Raw genomic sequence first — 13652 nt, 5'->3', positions numbered from 1 at the left:
ACACAATAAGTGAATATGACTGAGCTTATTTCTAAGAAGAACAAAACGAATCTACCACATTTTAAAGGTGTAATATGAGATAGATTTGATATAGTATTTTAAAGAGTCTTTAAGGGTTAAGGTTTGTTGAAATAACTGCTAATGCCTCAATTAAACCAAACATCCAATTTGATACAGCTGAAAGATCAATCAAAGTGACAACCATAGTTTCTATCTATCACTCTCAGAGAAAAATCACACATTCTGTATGTCTGTGCATATAACAAACATTTTTATTACAATTTAAAAGCATCTTTGATTGTAGTTTATTGCAAAATTCAGGTCATCCAGTAGACTTTTAGTCAAAAAACAATTTGTGGTACATGTGTATTATTTATAAAACAATGACACATTAACATCATTTTCTGTGAAACACACTGCACTTTGCAAAGCTTTTCACCAAATGCTACATTATTGTGGCAACATTTCAATCAGCCCAAACTCTTTATGTTTATCATAAAAAGCTCATCATGGTAAATTACAGTTACACTGACAGTGAATTTTCAGCTATTTTTTCTAATAACACAAACACATATTTCACCATGCAGTGAATTGACACGGTTGAGTCTGTTATCTTTCTCATCGGTTGTCTTCCACAATGATGGTTCGTCTTGGGTAGGTGTCCACTTCCACAAATATGTAACGAAACTCATATTTTCCAGTTTCAGGATTCTGTGAAATAACAAATTAAACAGTACTTCAGTACAGTCTGTTACCACTGTGCATTTAGTTTCTGTCTGCTGTCTCATGTGTAACTGAACTAAACAGGGGTTCCCACACATTTTCGTGAGAAAATATCAGAATTTTTCATGACTATTCAAGGACCCACGATAAGATATATTTTCTTGCCCTACTAACAGTTTACAAACATATCAAATTGACTCTATTCAAATGTAACAGCTAGCTGGCAAAGTGAAATGTACTTCATGGTAAACAAAACCGTCCCACACCGACGCATCAGATTAGATTAGAGCTACGTTACAGCTTCAGCACATATATTTGCCATGGAAGGTTATTCACTGAAAATGAATGCAACAATTTTTTAACACACAACAACTTTCTATGACTTTTGCAAAACTTCCAATGATTCTTGCTAATTGCATGATTTTTCCAGGTTTTTCATGATTGTGGAAACCTTGTTTAAATACTGGGATAGCAAAGCATGAATATCACTGCTGTGAAATGTCACATCCATTTTATAAACTGCACAAAGACAATACCAACCTCTTTTGACTCTGAATGTACTGTTCCTTTGAGGCCTGGCTCAGAGCCTTCAATGTAAAACTTAAGTCTCATGTGCTTCAGTCCATCCTTCAGGTACTCCAGATGACTAAGATGAAAAAAAAGACACACACACACAAAATCAGATAAAAATAAAATTAAAAACTCTGGACAGAAAGGTGCAAAATATTCATTACCTTATGTACTAATAATCAACTGCTTATTTGGATATAAAAACATCATTCCCACCTGACTTGCTGCCTCCTTCCTCGACGGGTAGTCTCACCATAACACTTGATTGGCTCCCCAAATGCACCAATCACCTACATTTTCAATAAATAAAATGTTTATCTTCATTTATTTTAAACAGAGATGATGACAATGACAAGATTTGCACTGAACTAAGTGTGGAATGGGTAATACAACAAATATTACACATTAAACTCATGCATTCAGGGTAATGCTGCACACTCGAGAGTAAAGTCACGAACTGTTGAAGTTGTTGTCATTAGGACATAAGAAAAGAGATAATGTTTGGCCTCGTCGGCAATCTGTGATCTCAGTCTTACCTCTGGGTCTAACCTGACTTTGTTGAAGGCTTTCCCATAAACTTTATTTGGACTTGATGAAGAAAACAGCTCCTGGAACACCACATATAACAGCCCGCCTGAAAAACACACCCAGAACAACACATATTAGTGCTCATATCCAATATTTGAGTTGTGATGAGATGGTAAATCTGCTTGAAATCTTGTAGTTACCTGTCACTCCAAGCCCGATGAGTACAACTATCAAATAGGTGAAGTCTCTGCCAGCTTCTTTTACTGGAAGAAATTGACGGCGGGAATTATTAGACAATCTGTCAACTGTTTAATGTCAACTGCAATCGTAGAATTACGAGACATGAGTTGGTTACAGGCTTACAAATTCAACCAGGGGATGCTTTAATCAATAAATAACTAATGCGTTATTTGGCTCCTTGATCAGATATACAGACATTGCATTGGATTCTGGTCACTTGTGATGATGATTTGTCTTGATTCAGATATCATTTTAGATCAATAATTATAGTGATTGAATCTTTCTATAAAATAGAATCAGAATCATAAATACTTAATCGATCCCCAGGGAAAACTATGATTCCTTACAGTTACAAAATAAGAAATAAGTAAAAATCTGAAATTAAATGATATATACACATATGTATGTACACATATATAATGTGCATTATGTGTCACCAGCATGAAAAACAATAGATATGTATGTGTGTAAAAATGTAGAAATATAAAAAGGCACCTTATTCCTAGAAAAAAGTGCATCATGCAACAATGTACAACACAATATGTACAAAAACATAAATAAGGATAAGAAATAAAATATGTGAAACATATGTCAGATACATTTAAGAGTTGTGCTGGTAAGAATAAATTAGGATAATGAAGAGTATTTCTCTGTTGAGTAATTGCACAAAGTATTGCTGTAATTATTACACAGTTAAGACAGTGTTTCAAAGATCTAAAATATCTACTGAACAGTAAAATATGAATCCATAAAATACGGGTAATAATTGTCTTGCTTCATTTAACCCTTTGACATCTACAGCAACAACACTTTTCTTTACATTAAACTCTCAGCTTTCACAAGTAATTAAACCTTTGAAACCCGAGGAAATTGGTGAAATTCATTTCAAAAACATAGAGAAAAAGTTTGTTCCACAAATTGCAGTAAATTATTAGATTTAAAATACATTTAAAAATGCCAAGGGGGAAAAAAGGAAAAACTATATTTATAATTATCATAATTACATATTTCAAAATTCTGTTACATATTTATTAGAAATTTAAGCTTTTTCTCTTCTGTGCTTATTTTTACTAATTCAGGAAATTTTCTACTTTTTCTTTACCAATTTTTGGGTCATTTCTCCTTTCATTGCTTATTGCCTTCTTCGTGTTCAAATGCTCAGGTTTCAAAGGGTTAACTATGTCATTTCTCGAGCCTTACTCTACTTAGCATTTGCCAAAAGTCGACCTGTTTTTTGAGTTTTTATTGCAATAGTCTGTTTGACATTGACATTTGACATTGTAACTTTTGTGATCATGCAGTTTGGCGCACTGAGGGGAGAGAGCACACAGAGAGGACGCTACTCATCTGGATTTTAGTGTTTGCTCACCTTTCTGTGCAGCTGAGGGCTTTGGGCTCCCGCTCTGGTACCTGGACACAGACTTGTCTCTCTGTTCTGGGTTGCTTTGGTTTCTGGCCGTGGAGTCGAGTGAAATCCCCCGCAGACTGTGTGCCTGCATGAAGCAGCTCAGCCTTGGCATGAAACATGAAGGGGGCTCGACTCTTCTGTGGACGGTCAGTCTGGACACTGTGGACGCTGTCCTGTGTGTGTGGATGACCAAACTCACTGGTGTCAGTTTGCATTTCTGCGCGCTGTACTGTGTCACCGTTTGCTGTAGATTCCGGTGCAGAGCTTTTAATATCTGCATGTAAGCCATTGTTATGTCCTCTGCGGGTTAGCTTGAAATGTAGTTATCTGTGCTCATACAGCTAGCTAGCCGAGTTAGCACGTTCTTTATCACGGTCAACAGCTTGTTAAAGCTGTTAAAACTAACATGCAGTAACTTACCGCAGGCGGTAATAATATAAAGCGACTTATGAATTTACAACTCACAACATTATATTATTTGCTCTGACATGCCGTGCACGGGCGGCGTGTCAAGCAAAGCCAATCGTGTTTTGTATTCCTATTCCTGCGGCGCCTACTGTTGTCGTCACACTATGATGGGAATCATGGGTGACTGAGTTTTTAATGCAAAAACAAACGTAGCATGCCCATAAAGCAGAAAACAGTTGGTACACGTTCACAGACTGGAGAAAAAGGACATTCATTGTATTATTATTAGTTGTTAGTAACATTGAAATGGTGAGAGGTATAATTTACTTACACATGTTCTTGAGTCAGAGCACACTTTTTAAGTTGATATGAAAATCTAGTGTTTCACAATCAGAAGAATCTGAGCAATATTAGTGTTCATTGTCATTTAGCTCTGTTTTTGGTCTCTACCAATTTTGTTTTTTGTAAATTTTATTTTCCAATATAAATGGGGCGCTTCACTGCTACGAATTCTGGTGGGGTTATACCACACCCTTTCACTTATTTGTTTGCTGGTTTAGGCATGGCTGGATTGTGCAATGATGGGCCCCTGGGCACAGATATGCAAAAGGCCCAACCAACTTTTTGTTGTTGTTTTGTATCTCTGAGTCATTATGCATCCTTTGTGCTTTTGTGTTAGTTTGTGTCTTTTCTAGGTTATTTTTGTTTTCTCTTAATGGTTATTTTGTGTCTCTTGGTAGCTCCTTTGCATCTCTTTGTGATTATTTTGAGTCTCTTCCTGGTCTGTATATGTTATATATGTACATAAAATATCCACTCTGTGGTTTTGAATTGTTGAAACTGTTTAACATAAATCACCCCAATTTTTTTTAAAGGTCTAGTGTGTAGGATTTAGTGGCATCTAGTGGCTGAGGTTGCAGATTGAAACCAACTAAAACTTCTCCCATTTGCCAAGTGTATAAAAATACAGTGGCTAATGCAAAAAAAGGCAATTGGCCCTAGCTAGAGCTACTGTTTGATTTGTCCATTCTGGGCTTCTGTAGAACAACATGGTAAACACCAAGGAAAAGGACCCGCTCCCTATGTAGATATAAACAACTCACTCTAAGGCAACAAAGACACAGTGATTCTTATTTTTTAAGTTATTATAAAACATACTTATTATTCACTTTCTTCCAATATATCTGGATAACTGGATCTATACATCCTCAAAGGAATTATTAAGTACATGATTTTAGCATCTTCAATAGCCCTGAAAGGAATAGAAAATTACACGTTATTGACAAAATAAATCCCAATAAAATCAGTAAACATTAGTTTATTGAAAACATTCTGTCCAGCATTTTCTGTTATTAAATAAATATGCAAACAGGTTAAAAAAAACAAACACCACAATTCAAAGAAGTTTGACAAAGAGAAAGTAAGTAAATAATGCTCAGACATGGGTGAAAGTGGGAATAAAACATTAGTTGATGGGTTAGTAGAATCATGTATATGCACCTATTTGAAGTTTAACATCACTTTATTTCAAACATTCAGCGTTTCTGTCTTCTCAACAAGGCTTTCTGTACTTGTTTGGATATAAAAACAACCTGATACTCTACTGTAAAGAAATGACATCAAAATAAGAAATATAATGTGAAATCAGCAGCTGAGATAGGGTTACATGAAAATGATTTAAAAAACCTGATTCTATTTTTTTCTTCCAAGAACAACTTTACATTAAAGGTACTCTATTTTTCAAAAACCAACGTTTTCAGTCCCGTATCTGAAATTATCAGTGTTCCATGGCTCATCAATCCCGGCCACTTGAGGAGCACAGGTACAGAGTGGGGAAAATGCACCTCTGCGGTCCCAAAGGAAAGAAGAAAAACTTGCGTCACACCACAAACCTTTTTTTTTTTTTCTTTAAATTTTTCTCATCACAACACTCTACATTGGTAAAGTTGCTCAGGGCAACAGTTCACTCAAGATGCAAGGGAGAGAAACCTTAGCTCCGAATGCTGTCAAACTTGGCAAGATGCAGAGGAATGATGCATCTGTCTGATGTATCTGCAGAGAAATGAAAACACTATTACTTTAAGTCTGTTCTGGGCCCTACACTTTTCTCATCTGCTGCCTGGGCTGCCTGCGACCGAATTGGTTCAGACTTACTTAATTACTGAGGCGTCTGCCTCCATCGCTATACTGGCAGATAAATTTGTGAATTTGTGTGTGAGCGTGTGTGTGCTCAAGCGGGAGAGAGAGAGAGAGAAAAGAGAGGAAGAGATGAGTGTTTGTGTGAGCTGTTTTGAAAGATCTATAACAGAAGCATCGGGACAACTGTAAAGCAGAGAGACAACACAGACATGAGTGCAGTGTGTGCATAGAAAAGAAACATATTTTATTCAGTGTGTGCAGAGATATATGTCTGTGTATGTGTGTGTGTGTGTGTGTGTGTGTGTGTGTGTGTGTGTGTGTAAGAAAAGGAGAGTGGAGAGCATGGTTGTAAATAATGCATACATGACACTGAATACAGAAAATGATGTACACATAGATGGTAAATACCATAAAAACTGACACAGTGAGAAGAAAACAGAAACTCACAGTGACACAGCATATGAAAAAAGACATCATATGTAAGAAGGGCTGAGCAATATATCAATTTCGGGATATGAGAGTAGGTAACATCTTAGATTTTTGATATAGTCCTGTCTTTTTTCTAGTTTTGAGGGGGCTGCTTTACAGTAATATAATGTAAGTCTTTAAAAGTATGTTCTAGCTGGTCCCTTATTTTCCTTTAACCATTTAAGGCTCATTTATACTCCCTTTACTCACAAAAATAAATCCCGTAATTTCAAACACTGTGACCGTCAGTGTCCGCATACCTCCATGCGTCCTTTATGTTGACATATACTATATGTCCGATTCCTTCCTTTCCGTCATTTTTAAAGGTGTCCTATGGTCTTATCGTGCCTGAACTACGCTATACTGCCCCCATGATCTCAGATGGTACTGCTTCGTTTTGTCTGTATCCTTACGCTTTTAGAAAATGTACACAGAGTATTGACAGAAGGCTCCATCCATGTCAATGTATGTATCTAACATTTGGCATAAATGAGCTATTAGTGATTATATCTACATTATTGATAATTAAATATGAAAAAATGTCATTGTGTAAATGTTTTGTGAAAGCACCATGAGTAAACCCTATAGTACAGTCACAAATCAAGGTTTTTAGATCAAAAATATTGTGATATTTGATTTTCTCTATATCGCCCAGCCCTATATAATGCGAGCGTGTGCGTGAATTGTTTGTCGTTGTGCTCACAGCTGATATACTATTCTTTTTCTTCATATTGCAGGTTGTTTTTCCTACAAAAGCAGTCTGCCAACAGTGAGTGTGATTAAGAGTGTGAGGCTGATCCATCCCCCCTGCAGTATACATGGGGTTAATCTCATCAGGACAAACACAAAAAGTCAATTAACCTGGCTGTCAGATACCTGCGATTACTTGAACCATCCAGGACTCATTTTATTGTCCTGCTTGGTGAAACAAATCCTTTTGGTTCTGGTCTGGTCCTTCTCTAAAGCAAATCAGCCACAACAAATAAACAGACATCTAAAAATGCATGAATGTGAGACACACTAAAAGGACAGAGGAACTGCTGACCAAAAGGCAATAAAACAAAGAAAAAAAAGGTGAAGCTTTATTGTTATTTATTTTACAAAGCATCAGTAAAATCAGCCCTGAAAGATAATTTGAGTAACTGTAAAAAGTGTCATCCTTTCAATTTGCCCTAGTATAAAAGTCTGTTTTAATACAAAGATATTAAGCCCCTACAGTAGAAGAGAGTTAGAAGACAAACAGACTTTAAGTAAATATGTTTGCCAAAAAAAAAACATATTCTAAAATAAAAATGCCTGTCAAAAAGTTAGTCAGCATAGTTAAACAGTTTGTGTTAAAATGAAAATGGTGATATTATTTGCACAATTCTCTTTACCTAATGATTTTGCTAAGCACAGCATGCAATGCTAATTCTGGAGATGCTTTTTTTTGCACTACTTTTGTATGTCCTATGACTTATATATTAGTAGATGGGGGCTTTTCATATTTTAATGTTAGTATGTTGATGTTGTGATGGATATAAAAGAAGCATGCACAAGTCATACAACTCGGTCTCAGGCTATTATCCAAATTAAATAGCTTCTGGTTATTCCAACTTTATTAAATTTAATTTAGAGGTTAGTAATTAATTCCAATTTTCTCTAAAAATAAATCTTCCTACATTTAACAAACTGCAAGCATCTATAATTTGCTATAAAAATCATAATATGTATGCTTCACATGCTTAAAAAATAACTTAAATATGTTGGATCACAATAATTTTGTTATTAGTGAGGAACCTAAGACAGTGACAGATGTTTCTGACTAACATCTCCGATTTAAAGTTTAATAATGGATAATAATGATCACTCTAAAGGTCCATTTCTTTCCAGTTAGACAAAAAAAATCTGGATTGACTACAGTACGTACAGCGTACGTTTCACAGCATCAAGTATTTGCATCTAGTCCTTTGTGTTCATCTTTGCAGATGAATACATATTTAATATCCTTTCGTCAAAGTGTCCCTTCATCATCATCATCATCATCAGCATCATGCTGGTGTAAATCTCCGCTCCGCTTTCTCATATGTCAGTGACGCCCGTTCGTACTGATCCAGGATTGCACTATTCTCAAGAAGTCTACATGATGGAGACAATGCAACATAATGTAGAACATAAGCAGACGCACACACACAACAGGACAGCACATTTTTCACACTAAGAGACAAAACAATGGGTAGCACTTTATGTGACTGCTCCGTTATATGCAAGCATAAAGCTGCAGGCGTGAACTTCCCAACGTACTTTTTAATGAACAAGTCGCTCTCATCACTTATTTACATCTCAAATTTATTTGTCTAAATTTTTTTAAGTGCTTATGGCAACCTCATGGAAGCACAGTCTTGGAGCATACACATGAATTGTTACACACAGGCATAAATACTATGCTTCACAATTAACAAAACACAAAATCAAATACTACAAGTGACATAAATCATGCAAAACTCTGTATGTGCGTCATCAGTTAAGACTTGTAAATGACAGAGATTTAAATGATCTCAGTGTGCTTTTTTTTAAATGTGTGCAAAAAAATCCCACTGATTTAATTCAATAAAAAAAAAACGTGGGAGTGTGTCTGCCTTCAAATTTGTGCTTTTACGTTGACTTAGCAAGTGTCTTTACACGATTATTATGAATTGCTGTAGGCCTACTGGGAGAAAAAAGTGCAGAGGTTAGACACATTATCTGATAACAGCTTCAACTAAAGATGATTGAAAAAGTCCATGCTAATGAATATTCACTGAGTGATACAATATGTCCCCAGGGGGACATACAGTAAACTTGAGCATCACAAACACTTCAAACAAACTCACTAGGAGGGCAAGATGGCTGCAAGCAAGAAAACCATCTTGGTGAAAATGAACAAATAAAAAAACAAACAAACATAAAAAACAAACAAAATATAAACCCGCGCAAAGATCACAGAAAAGGAAAAAAAGAACTTACATAAAAATATATACTGACTGGGCAAATGATGACTTCACAACAACATATAATTGATTGTTGGATAAGGGTGCTTACCTTGAGATTGTCTCTTAGACCCTAGTTGTGTTGTACTCTGATTCATGTTTGCTCAAAGAGCCAATGAGGCAGAACCTGAAATGTCATGGCTCTTATATTTAATATCAAACTCCTTTTGCATAGAGAGGTCAGAATGCATAATGTGCTACATAACAGCAGTGAAACTTCATTAGTGCGTAGTCTCTGGGAGCCTCGCATGCAATCTTGTAGAAAATGAATAAACAGTCAAGAACACTCTGGAAAGAGCACATAGAAAGTGCATGCAGGAAAGTATTTTTCTCCAAAAATGTACTCTGGTACCTTCACATGGTGTTTTTGTAAACATATACAGTTACTTTTCAAGCAGTCAAGGTGCAAGTTCACAGTAAAATACTCTTCTATTATAGAAAATCTTATTCATGCCAAAATATGGAGCTATATAGAATATAAGTCATATATTTTTAGTATCACAGTTAAGAATAGAAATGCATATTTTATAATAATTTGCATTAATGTCAATGAAGTTAGTCATCTCTATGAGGCACCAATTCAAGCCCTTGTGTTAACAGTCAAAAATGGACTGATTACAGAATTAATATCTTTTAAAATGAGGTCTGTATTTGCTTAAAGAGCTCTGACAAACCTCAAAGGACAACAGAGCTCATAGATTTAAGCTCTAAAGCACAATTTGGGAAAACTAGCGTGGGGCACTTGACATGTTCAAGGATGAGCATGCAAGAGGGGGCAATCATAATTTAGCCCTTTGTGAAAGAAGTTTGTAATGATAGAAAAGGGGAGAAAGAACAAGGGTCAATGCAAAAAAAGAAGCTTATTATAATCTTAAAAAAATAATGAGAGGAAGAGGAAGAACAAAGCTAAAATAAGAGGAAAACAAAAATAAATGTAGGCCTAAGTATCCCACACACAAACATCCCCATAGTTAACTCTATAGTTGTTGCTCTTTCCTCATCAGAAATCTATGGATACTGACCGCTGTACTGCCTTTTCGTGGCGTGAAAGCCGGTGGCTGGTGGTGGGAACTTCTTCCAGGTCGTCGTCCAGGTCGCATCCATTGTCCGCTGCCTCTTGCGAATAGCTGTGCTTCATGACCAAGATGCTCCTGCGGTTTCCAGCGGATGGTAGCAAGGGCCGCACTGCCATGGGCGGCTGTGGAAGGTCTGTGAGCAGAGTGGCGGCTGCTGCGTCTCTGCTCAAGTTCCCGCGGCTTCCTCGGCCACTGAGTGAGAGCTGGGATATGTGAGCGGAGCCAGGGTTGGAAGAGGAGCCACAGTGGTGATCGTGGACGCACCGTGAGGAGGCACGACGGAGGGCGTGGTAGTTCTCAAAGTCTTCCGCCAGGTCGACTAAGTCTGCTGAGGCCGCCGCAGCTGTGGTGGCACTCCGTAAAGTACACAGCTCATAGTGAGGCGGCTCAAAGACCTCTTGGAACATGGTAGGGTCAAAGTCCTCACGCCGCAGGATGTACTTTTTGCGTGGCTGCTTGATTTGGACGATGACAGACACGATGAGGAGGATGAGGACAATGCAACAGGTGACACCAATTATGGTCCCGTTTGTGTTGTTTAGGTTGTCCAGGATGTTGGCTTTCCTCTTCTCTGTACACAGAGACAGCACAACAGACAGGGAACTTACAAGAGAATATGAACTATATGGCCTCGCTACATATTCTCATTCCCAACTCGTCAAATACCAACACATGGTTAGTGGCCCTACACTCCAAACTCTCGGTACCCCTTTAGTGTCAGTTTTGGATGCTTGGGGAGAGGGAATCAGTTTTTGCTTACTGCCAAGCCCCAAGGAAGTGCGCCAGGGTTTGAAGCCAATTTTTGTTCTGGCCAAACAGTGGAATAACAACTTTTGGCTCTGTCACATGATGCCACTGGGCCCCAAAAGCCTTTTTCACATACACTCACACTGAAAATTCAGAGAATGCATTTTTTTAGCATCACACCCCCTGTGAAATGTGATTTGAACCATTTGGTCCAACAAATTATATAATATATAATTTCATCCCCATTCAAATTAGCTGAGTGCTAGACCGGAAGTAAGCCACTTGGACGGCGGAAGTTAGCCCCTCGGCTTGGAAAGTCTGTTGTGGGCTTGCTCCATTGGCCCAACGATGCGGATGATCTAAGTAATTTTACACTTGAAAAATCAAATTTTGTTTGGCATCATGTGCCACTGAGAATCTTTAATAGGAATTAAAGGGGCCCAATGCTGTATCCAGTTTTCCTAATACTTTCATGCCCATTATATGCACAGTGTCTTTTTTTAAAAAAACTTTCAAATGTACAGCTTCTGCTGAAGCATGACTTTTCTACAATAGAGAAGCATTTATCAACATCAGGAAAAGTTGTGTGGGTTTTGGACTGAATGCAGCAGATTGCAGGAGGATCCCCACCAATGGCATATGCCGAGCAGCAAGTTAGACCAGAGCAGAGAAATAAAACCAAAAGTGCCAGTCAAAGAGAGGGGGGAGAGCCGACATCAGGGCAAGGCTGATCCGACTTGGACCAAGAGCTGTTCCTCTACCAAGCCTTCTTGTGGCTAATGTCCGGTTGCAGGAGAATAAAGTGGATGAGATTGGGGACTTCTCTGCGCACATCTTGACGGAGACATGGTTAACCCCTATCATCCTGGATCAAGCTATTGCCCTGGATTGGCAGACCTTGTTGGGAGCCATAAGGACACAAAACTGATGCAAATTCAAAAAATGCACTGCAAGGAATGAAGCCAACATGCCCAAGCAACCGGATAGAATTTTCACAGTAGCTGGTGAATTTAATCAACTCACCCTTCAACTTCAAAGATTGACTTTTTAAACAATGACTAATAAATCTACCCTCTACCTTCTTCTACCTTCTTTTTTGGAGCAAAAAGTGGTACAGCTGTGGGAGAGAGAAGGGTGGATCTCATTCAAGAACCTAGCCAAAACATTTTTTGCAACAGGCTATAAACATGTTATATCTCCTGTTGGGCATTTTAACATGAGGGTCTATGGGGATTAACTTACTTCAGGAGCCAGGCTCAGGTGGCCATTTGAGAAACTGCAGTTTCTGACACTTCTGTATTAGCCTAATTTTTCAGTCCCGAAGTTTGCCACTGGGTTTACACCCAACTTATAAAGCTAATGTTATCTTAATAAATTTGGTTGACTCATGTCATGACAGTTTAATTTCTGCCAACAAAATCTATGGTAATTAAAAAAAAGAGAAAAGCCTGCTGTTGTCTATGCCTGTTTGAAATCAGGGGCCCATAATTCAGACATTCAACAGAATGAGGTAATCTGCCACCATTGCTACATGTAAAATGCATATGCCATGCCATATGCCATGCAAGAATGGAAAGCTAGAAAGGCATAGCAACAGTATTACGGGGGTTGAGGATTAGCAAATGGTCATGAAGATTTCCTTAGCAACAGCTCAAAGGAGACACCATTGCTCATGTGTAAAGAAATCTCTAACAGATGGACCTCATCATGTACAAGATTAAGGCAACCATTTTCATGAGCTATCAAAGAAATGGATACAAGGTCACATTGGGTCATAGCTATAGTCCATTTATCACAAGGGAAAACAATGAGTAGCATTGACTAAGTGTGTGTAGTGAGGTGATCTGTGGGGAGATCTGTGACATTTAAATGCTGAATGAACATGTAGCACAGCACACGGAGTTTCAATGACAGTTAAATTGTTACATTGAGAAGGGTAAAGGAGAAAGGAATAAAACTTGACATTTTACCACTAATGAGGACAAATGTGGGCACTATGGTGGCCCTGTGCATTACTAGAGCAGAGAAAAGGCGGGAAGATGGAGTTAACAGGCTGAGAAACATGGCTTCTTCTTGCTGAGCGCTGCACATTTTCAAACTCTTACTGTCGGGGTGAGAGGTATCTTAGTCTGAGTGAGGTATAGACCATGCAGAGTTTAATTAATTGATGCAATATGTCATCTGCTCTGTTTCAGAGAGTTACAGTACTGTGCACACAGAATGAACAGGCATATCTGTGTGCAGCTTTTCTATCTGCAAAGCTGGGAGTTTCCTGCTAACTGCACCTGAAGAGAAACTGAAGCAGGCGGGAGAGTTAGTGTGTATGTGTGTGTATGT

At 37.9% G+C, this 13652-nt stretch overlaps 2 protein-coding genes across 9 annotated transcripts in view; both read right to left on the bottom strand.

The window, feature by feature from the left end:
* Positions 1–250: 250 nt before the first annotated feature.
* Positions 251–4046, bottom strand: timm21 (translocase of inner mitochondrial membrane 21). The gene is made up of 6 exons (XM_042510664.2): positions 3431–4046; positions 2022–2084; positions 1830–1927; positions 1510–1583; positions 1264–1369; positions 251–711 (listed from the first exon to the last, which is right to left on the bottom strand). Exons 1-6 carry the CDS (start codon positions 3756–3758, stop codon positions 619–621), a joined length of 762 nt encoding a protein of 253 aa, XP_042366598.2. The 5' UTR covers positions 3759–4046; the 3' UTR covers positions 251–618.
* Positions 4047–5183: 1137 nt separating this feature from the next.
* neto1l (neuropilin (NRP) and tolloid (TLL)-like 1, like) overlaps positions 5184–13652 on the bottom strand; it is an 85105-nt gene continuing 76636 nt past the window's right edge. The window contains exons 10-13 of one of the 8 annotated variants that reach the window (XR_015775368.1): positions 10515–11139; positions 9545–9619; positions 5867–5929; positions 5184–5723 (exon numbers count right to left, since the gene is read on the bottom strand). Coding sequence is in view for 6 of the 8 variants with exons in the window: in XM_042510658.2 (XP_042366592.2) it covers positions 8515–8602; positions 10515–11139 (713 nt within the window). In the remaining 2 variants the exon portion in view is untranslated. Of the gene's footprint in view, positions 9620–10514; positions 11140–13652 lie in introns of all 8 variants that reach the window. The other 7 variants (XR_015775367.1, XM_088072038.1, XM_088072039.1 and 4 more) reach the window with 7 other exon arrangements.

This window comes from Plectropomus leopardus, chromosome 21 (assembly GCF_026936395.1).
Source record: "Plectropomus leopardus strain MGB_pleo_1.0 chromosome 21, ASM2693639v1, whole genome shotgun sequence".
In the NCBI taxonomy this organism is placed as follows: domain Eukaryota; kingdom Metazoa; phylum Chordata; class Actinopteri; order Perciformes; family Serranidae; genus Plectropomus; species Plectropomus leopardus.
The sequence above is the reverse complement of the archived record's forward strand: the minus strand, read 5'-3'. Positions and strand labels throughout refer to the sequence as shown.

What these genes read in the sequence shown, in the direction of transcription:
- timm21 (XM_042510664.2), bottom strand. Translation starts at nt 3,758, where the DNA reads ATGGCTTACATGCAGATATTAAAAGCTCTGCACCGGAATCTACAGCAA. An exon ending in GCCCTCAGCTGCACAGAAAG is followed by an intron (nt 2,085 to 3,430) that starts GTGAGCAAACAC and finishes AATTTCTTCCAG; the next exon opens with TAAAAGAAGCTGGCAGAGAC. An exon ending in AAGTCAGGTTAGACCCAGAG is followed by an intron (nt 1,584 to 1,829) that starts GTAAGACTGAGA and finishes TTGAAAATGTAG; the next exon opens with GTGATTGGTGCATTTGGGGA.